The sequence below is a fragment of the Colobus angolensis genome, unplaced genomic scaffold (genome assembly GCF_000951035.1).
Source record: "Colobus angolensis palliatus isolate OR3802 unplaced genomic scaffold, Cang.pa_1.0 Scaffold9, whole genome shotgun sequence".
NCBI lineage: Eukaryota > Metazoa > Chordata > Mammalia > Primates > Cercopithecidae > Colobus > Colobus angolensis.
The window spans coordinates 7,521,080-7,529,326 of NW_012122931.1; the positions used below are offsets into that span (position 1 = coordinate 7,521,080).

The 8,247-nt window shown below is 54.2% G+C and overlaps 1 protein-coding gene across 4 annotated transcripts in view; it reads left to right on the forward strand.

The window, feature by feature from the left end:
• The window catches only part of SH2D3C (SH2 domain containing 3C), a 42,281-nt gene extending 34,556 nt beyond the window's left edge, over positions 1 to 7,725 (forward strand). For all 4 annotated transcript variants that reach the window (XM_011931331.1, XM_011931332.1, XM_011931334.1 and 1 more), the window contains 6 exons: positions 1,019 to 1,554; positions 3,144 to 3,259; positions 4,092 to 4,263; positions 5,690 to 5,801; positions 6,160 to 6,366; positions 7,119 to 7,725. In XM_011931331.1, coding sequence (XP_011786721.1) covers positions 1,019 to 1,554; positions 3,144 to 3,259; positions 4,092 to 4,263; positions 5,690 to 5,801; positions 6,160 to 6,366; positions 7,119 to 7,294 — 1,319 coding nt within the window. In that variant the 3' untranslated portion in view covers positions 7,295 to 7,725. The remainder of the gene's footprint in view (positions 1 to 1,018; positions 1,555 to 3,143; positions 3,260 to 4,091; positions 4,264 to 5,689; positions 5,802 to 6,159; positions 6,367 to 7,118) is intronic.
• Positions 7,726 to 8,247: the final 522 nt, after the last annotated feature.

Here is an 8,247-nt window from a genome sequence, read left to right on the forward strand (position 1 = left end):
GGTTTCACCGTGTTAGCCAGGATGATCTCAATCTCTTGACCTTGTGATCCGCCCGCCTTGGCCTCCCAGAGTGCTGGGATTACAGGCGTGAGCCACTGCGCCCGGCCGAGCTTCACTTTTCTCATCTGTAGAATAAGGATTATAAAAGTACTTACTTCATAGGACATTGAAAGGGTTAAATAGACTGAGGTACAAAGAACGGTCTTGCAGGCACTAAGAGCTCAGTAAATATCGTCTTTGAGGTTTGATGATGGTTTTACTGTGGTTATGTCTCCAGCATGTCGCCAGCTCCTGGGCACACAATGTATAGCAACAAATCATTATTGCTAATTCAGGCTGGGCGCGGTGGCACACATCTGTAATCCCAGCTACTCTGGAGGCTGAGGCACAAGAATTGCTTGAACCTGGGAGGCGGGGTTTGCAATGAGCTGAGATCGTGCCATTGCACTCCAGCCTAGGCAACGGAGTGAGACTGACTCAAAAAAAAAAAAAAAAAATTAGCTGGGCATTGTGGCACATGACTGTAATCCCAGTTATTCGGGAGGCTGAGGGTCAAGAATTGAAGAATTGCTTAAACCCAGGAGGTGGAGGTTGCAGTGAGCCTAGATGGCGCCACTGCACTTCAACCTGGGCAACAGAACGAGACACTGACTCAAAAAAAAAAAAAAAAGGAAATAATTATTGCTAATTCGTTGAGAAACAATCGCATGTGGCACAAGAAACTGCAGCAGGTACTCAGCTTCCCTGGATCACTGAAGCTCCTCCAAGCAGTGGGTCCCCAAGGCTGCAGCAGCCTCAGGGTGGGGCCATGCAAACTCCTGGGTCCTGGTGATTTCAGAGCATCACCTGGGCTGGTCCACTTGCCAGAGTCAGCCCTGGTCTCTGGTGATGCAGGGAGGTGGGGACATAACCTCTGTACTCCCTACAAGGAGTGAGGGAGCCCGCTCTTTGGGAAGGGGTGCGGGAATCTCACTTTGGTGGGGAGCTGCCATAACGGGGCCTCTCTCTCTTTCTGCAGTAACCCGTGTCCATGCCGCCCCTGCAGCCCCTTCTACCACAGCACTGCCTGCCTCCCCTGTCACCCGCCGTTCCAGTGAGCCCCAGCTGTGTCCCGGAAGTGCCCCAAAGACCCATGGGGAGTCAGACAAGGGCCCCCACACCAGCCCCTCCCACACCCTCTGCAAGACCTCCCCGTCACCATCACTCAGCAGCTACAGTGACCCGGACTCTGGCCACTACTGCCAGCTCCAGCCTCCCGTGCGTGGCAGCCGAGAGTGGGCAGCAGCTGAGGCCTCCAGCCGGCAGGCCAGGAGCTATGGGGAGAGGCTAAAGGAACTGTCAGAAAATGGGGCCCCCGAGGAGGACTGGGGCAAGACCTTCACAGTCCCCATCGTGGAAGTCACTTCTTCCTTCAACCCGGCCACCTTCCAGTCACTACTGATCCCCAGGGATAACCGACCGCTGGAGGTGGGCCTTCTGCGCAAGGTCAAGGAGCTGCTGGCAGAGGTGGATGCCCGGACGCTGGCCCGGCATGTCACCAAGGTGGACTGCCTGGTAGGTGCTGGCTGTGCACTGGGATGGAGGGAGCATCTCTGTTCTATGGGGCAGGGCAGTGAGAAACTGGCTTCCAGATTCCCCAAGTACAACAGGTGGGCCTGGATTCTAGCTCCATGGCTGTCCTTTGCCTGCTCTGTGACTCTGGGCTGGTCATTTAGCCTCACTGGGCCTCCAGTTTCTCCTTTTAAAAAGCACATAAGGCCGGGGGTGGTTGCTCATGCCTGAATCCCAGCACTTCAGGAGGCCAAGGCGGGCGGATCACCTGAGGTGAGGAGTTCAAGACCAGCCAGGCCAACATGGGAAACCCCATCTCTACTAAAAATACAAAAATTAGCTAGGTGTCGTCGTGGGCACCTGTAATCCCAGCTACTTGGAAGGCTGAGGCAGGAGAATCACTTGAACCTGGGAGGTGGAGGTTGCAGTGAGCCGAGATCGCACCAGTGCACTCCAGCCTGGGCAACAGAACAACACTATTCAAAAACACACACACACACACACACAAGATATCCTTGCTTCCTCCAGATGTCAGTTTGGCTACAACTGGGCAGACCTGAAACCCGGTGGTCTCTGGCTCCCTGAGGCACTTGGGGACACTTCTGTAGTGTGCCATAGAACCTCTTGAGGGTTAGCCAGCTTGTCCTGGGACTAGAAAAGGCCCAACTCTCCGCCCCCACCCCACCTAGTGGACAAATAAGCAGAAATCATTACCTCCTCGGCCCATAAGTTGTCAATGCCCGGGCCTTAGCTGTGTTGAATCATTGAACATCTGAAGACCCCAGTTCTCTCTGTGCCTCAGTTTCTCCTTTCTTGGGAGAAACGGATCATCGGGTTATACTGGCCTCAGAGCGCGGGAAGCAAGAAAAGAGTCAAGGCAGAGATGTTGCTCCATGAAGAGTCCAGGGTGGCAGGGAGGACCCAGGTTCTAGGCCCAGTGTGTGACCTTGGGCAAGCCCATTCCCTGCCCGGGCTTCAGGGTTTCCCTCTGCAATGGACAAGTATCCGGCTCTTAACCTTAACTGAATATTTATTTATTTATTTTATTTTTATTTTTTGTGATGGAGTCTCATTCTGTCACCCAGGCTGGAGTGCAGTGGCGTGATCTCGGCTCACTGCAACCTCTGCCTCCTGGGTTCAAGCGATTCTCCTGCCCCAGCCTCCCGAGTAGCTGGACTACAGGTACACGCCACTGTACCCGGCTAATTTTTGAATTTTTGGTAGAGATGGGGTTTCGCCATGTTGGCCAGGCTGGTCACGAACTCCTGATCTCAGGCGATCTGCCCACGTCGGCCTCCCAAAGTGCTGGCATTACAGGCATGAGCCACCCCGCCCGGCCGACCTTAACTGAATATTTAATATGCCAGGCACCTCTGGGCATTTTCCTATTAATTCTCACTTCACAGATGGGGAAACTGAGGCTCGTTGAGAAAGGCAGAGTCATTTGCTCCATATCAGAGGGTTAGCGGTGGAACTGGAATTCAAACTCCGCCTTCCAACCAGGCTACCCACTTAGATAAAGCTCTCTGACTCCCAGATGGCTGGGGCCAGCCCTGACAGGATATTAATCAGCCCTCTGGGCGTCTTTGCAGGTTGCTAGGATACTGGGCGTTACCAAGGAGATGCAGACCCTAATGGGAGTCCGCTGGGGCATGGAACTGCTCACCCTCCCCCATGGCCGGCAACTACGCCTAGACCTGCTGGAAAGGTGAGACTGCACCGGCACCCGGGGCGGCTACCACACTGCCCGCTGGACAGGGCGGGTTGGCCAATCACAGCCTCAGCTAGGCTCCCAGGGCTCTGGCCACGCCTCCCATCCCATTGACCAATCGCAACCCCTGATAACCCGCTCTAAGCAAGCTGATTTCCCAAAGACTGAATCCTGTATCTCGGCATTCGCCTTCCTTTCGCATCCCCTTTACCAATCATCCCCTTGACCATCAGCCTGGCCTCGCCTATCATCTCGGGGTCCTCCTTGTTCATTCTTAAAACTGCTCTGCGTGGCCGGGCGCGGTGGCTCAAACCTGTAATCCCAGCATTTTGGGAGGCCGAGGCGGGCAGATCACCTGAGGTCAGGAGTTCGAGACCAACCTGGCCAACATGGCGAAACCCCGTCTCTACTAAAAATTAGCAGGGCGTGGTGGCGCGCGTCTGTAATCCCAGCTACTCTTGAGGCTGAGGCAGGAGAATCGCTTAAGCCCAGGAAGTGGAGGTTGCAGTTAGCCGGGATGGAGCCACTGCACTCCAGACTGGGCGACGAGCGAGACTCTGTCTCAAAAAACAAACAAACAAAAACAAAAAACTGCTCTGCATGACGCACCCACAGCTCTGGCCCTGCCCCTGACTTATGCTGACCAATCAGAAGCCTGGGGCCTTGTTTTCCACGCTCTGGCCCCGCCCCCTTGTCCTATTGACCCTAACAACCTCTCACATTGGCTCCGCCCTCCGCCCCTCCCGGCCCAACGACAGGCAGCGCCCCAGGCCTGCACCCCTCACCCCGGTCCCTGAACCCGCCGCCTCTTACCCCGCCGCTCTGACAGGTTCCACACCATGTCCATCATGCTGGCCGTGGACATCCTGGGCTGCACTGGCTCTGCGGAGGAGCGGGCAGCACTGCTGCACAAGACCATTCAGCTGGCAGCAGAGCTGCAGGGGACTATGGGCAACATGTTCAGCTTCGCGGCGGTCATGGGTGCCCTGGACATGGCCCAGGTACTGAGAGCCGTGCAGAGCCGGCATCCGGTAGACTGTCTGGAAGAGCCCTGGGGTGCCTTTGGGATGGCTGTGTATGGAATCAGGAGGAGCTTGGGAGTTTCTAGGCACCATTGGTGAGAGAGTACGTGGGAGAACTGAGTTCTGCAAGTGCCGACCCACAGCAAGTTCTTCCCCTTCTCTGGGCCTCAGTTTCCTCGCTTGTAAAATAAAACGAATGAGGAGCATTATATGAGTTTAAAGAATAAGAATAGGCCGGGCGCCGTGGCTCATGCCTATAATCCCAGCACTTTGGGAGGCTGAGGCTGGCGGATCACGAGGTCAGGAGTTCAAGATCAGCCTGGCCAATATGGTGAAACCCCGTTTCTACTAAAAAGTACAAAAAATTAGCCGGGCGTGGTGATGCGCGCCTGTAATCCCAGCTGCTCAGGAGGCTGAGGCAGGGGAATTGCTTGAACCAGGGAGGCGGAGGTTTCAGTGAGCCGAGATCACGCTTCTGCACTCCACCCTGGGCAACAGAGTGAGACTCTGTCTCAAAAAAAAAAAAAAAAAAAGAATAACGTGGCAACCATTTAGTGAGTATTTCCTATAGGCTAGGTGGTATACTAAGTACTTAACCAGCACCGATTCCTCAGAACCATCTCATGAAGTAGGTGCCTTCAGCGTCCACATTTTACAAATGGAGTGTTTGAGACAGCATAGTCCTTGCCTAAGGTCACACAGTCAGAGGCTGAAAGAATTAGGACTTGAACCAGGTCTGGCTGACTTCAGAGCTGAGCCTGCCTCTCCTATGCCTAATAAATAAGAACAACGGCCAGGCGCGGTGGCTTATGCTGGTAATTCCAGCACTTTGGGAGGCTGAGGAGGGAGGGCAGATCACCCGAGGTCAGGAGTTCAAGACCAGTCTGAGCAACATGGTGACACCCGTCTCTACTAAAAATACAGAAAAATTAGCCAGATGTGGTGGTGCATGTCTGTAGTCTCAGCTACTCAGAAGGCTGAGGCAGGAGAATCGCGTGAACCCAGGAGGTGGAGGTTGCAGTGAGCCGAGATTGCGCCACTGCACTCCAGCCTGGGTGACAGAACGAGACTCCATCTCAATAAATAAATAAATAAATAAATAAATAAGGACAACAAGGTCCCAGAGGCAGTGTCCTGGGTTCAACTCCCAGCTCTGCCACTTTTTTTTAGAATAACCTTAGGCAAGTCATTCCCCTCTCTTGAATCTTAGTTCCCTAATCTGTAAAATGGGTTTTTGTGAGAGCTTCATGGTAGGCATGAAAAGCAGTCATCACTGTCCCTAGTACACGAAGGATGGCCATAATAATAATAATGATCCCACATCTGGGTGTCCACTCAGCAGGGCAGCAGGGTGGCCCCTGCAGACCCTCTGCCTGGCTGGTCTCTCACAGTTTGGCCTCCCCAGATTTCTCGACTGGAGCAGACATGGGTGACCCTGCGGCAGCGACACACGGAGGGTGCCATCCTGTACGAGAAGAAGCTCAAGCCTTTTCTCAAGAGCCTCAACGAGGGCAAAGGTACTTTCTTGTTGTGTGACCTTGGACAGGTTGCAGCCCTCCCTGGGGTCCCAGCATGGACAGTGATGAGAGCCTGGCTGAGCTCTGTGCAAGCTACTTTCCCTGAGCTCACTGTCCCTGCTGGCGGCTGTGTCAGCCTTCTTCACATCCAGGCTCAGCCCTTGGGGCTGGGCCAGAGCTGCAGTGGGTTCAGTTGGGGGAATCCGAAAGGAAGGGTTTGTCCCAGGAGTCAGAAGCCCTTGAGGCTTTCTCTGGGACCTCAGCCAGGCTGGTTCCCTCCTGCACCTTGGCTTCCGGGACTGCAGTGGATGGTGGGCACTACAGGATCTCTAAGTGCCTGCTGCCTTTCTCGCTGCAGAAGGCCCACCGCTGAGCAACACCACGTTTCCTCATGTGCTGCCCCTCATCACCCTGCTGGAGTGTGACTCGGCCCCACCCGAGGGCCCTGAGCCCTGGGGCAGCACGGAGCATGGCGTGGAGGTGGTGCTGGCCCACCTGGAGGCTGCCCGGACAGTGGCACACCACGGAGGCCTGTACCACACCAATGCTGAGGTCAAGCTGCAGGGTGAGTGGCGGGTGGCATCTTCGGGGGCTTCCAGGCCTGGGCCTCCCTCCACCTGCCTCACTGTTTCCCTTTCCTCCAAGGCATCCATTCATATTTCTGCACTCCTCTGTCCTGCCCTGTCTCCCTGACCCCTTCCTCTCATGTCGTTTCTTTTCTTTTCTTTTCTTTTTGAGATGGAGTCTTACACTGTCACCCACGCTGGAGTACAGTGGCACAATCTCAGCTCACTGCAACCTCCACCTTCCAGGTTCAAGGGAATCTCCTGCCTCAGCCTCCTGAGTAACTGCAATTGCAGGCATGGGCCACCATACCTGGCTAATTTTTTGTACTTTTAGTAGAGGCGGGGTTCCACCATGTTGGGCAGGCTGGTCTTGAACTCCCGAGCTCAGGTGATCCGCCTGCCTCAGCCTCCCAAAGTGCTGGGATTACAGGTGTGAGCCACCGCGCCTGGCCTAAAATTTATGTATGTTTCTTAGGAAATAATTTGGAACTTAACAGAAAAATATGAAAAAAAATCACCAAAAATCTGCAAACATATTTAACATTAGTATTTTATGGTCTAGTCATTTTTAAATTATACACTGCAAATAACAGGACAAAGATGCTAAACTACAGGGTCATGTTGATTCACAAACCTTGTTGGATCCCTGGTGGAGTTGAGGGGAGGTCCCTAACAGGGGGGCCCTGAAGAATGCTAGGGCTCTGGACAGGAACCCCAGCCTCTGGCCTGACCCTATGCCCCACTACTGCAGGGTTCCAGGCCCGGCCGGAGCTCCTGGAGGTGTTCAGCACGGAGTTCCAGATGCGCCTCCTCTGGGGCAGTCAAGGTGCCAGCAGCAGTCAGGCCCGGCGCTATGAGAAGTTCGACAAGGTCCTCACTGCCCTGTCCCACAAGCTGGAGCCTGCCGTCCGCTCCAGCGAGCTGTGATCCCAGGGACGTTTCCCCTCTGCAGCTGCGGACAGCGTCAGGGGCAGAGGGGCACAGACCTTTCCCCAGAGCACCCCAAGGACACTGTGATCAACCCAAGAATGTTCTGGGTTCAACTCAAGCATCTCCCTTGCAGCTCCAGGGTCCTGTGTGGACCCTGGGTTCCATCCCACCTGCTACACGCTCACCAGGTCTCCGTTGAGGAAGAACAGGAACGCCGGTTCCCCCATCAGCTTTTGCTGCTCCCCTTCCTGCTGGGGTTCCCTGTTTTCCAGCCATGGGAGGCAGGCTGCTCACGCCTCCTCACTCTCCGTCTGTCCCTCACCCACACCAAGGCCTCCATCTCACTGTAAATAAGTGTCTGTGTTCTGTAAATAGATGTACAGAAGCCATGTTATTTCTTTCATATAATAAACTTTTATGACTCTTTATTCTGTCTCTCAGGCTCCTGGGGTAGAAGGAAGCGCCTTTTCTCAGGTAAAAGGTAGAAAACTTCATTCAACAAATGTTGTGAGTGAGTGGCCAGTATCTGGGGCCAGTGGCATGGCAGTAAGAAGAATTTACCAAGACAGTTGTAGGTAAAGAAAGGCAAATTTATTAGAGAAAGCATGAAAATGCATTGCAAGGTAGCGATGGGCACATCAGCAGAAGAGGAGCTGACTGCAAAGAGACAAAGCCTTGCTGTGAGTTTTTATGGGATGGCATTTCTGCTGTGTGCTCAACAGGGCTTTCTGCAGTACTGATAACACCAAGGTTGCAGTGGGCTAACCTACAGGTGTCTGGTGAGAAGTTGGGCACAGGAGGGCTGTGTGACCTGAACTATCAAGAAGGCAGACATCTGGCTGGGCGTAATGGCTCACACCTGTAATCCCAGCACTTTGGGAGGCCGAGGTGGGTGGATCACGAGGTCAGGATATCGAGACCATCCTGGCTAACATGGTGAAACCTCGTCT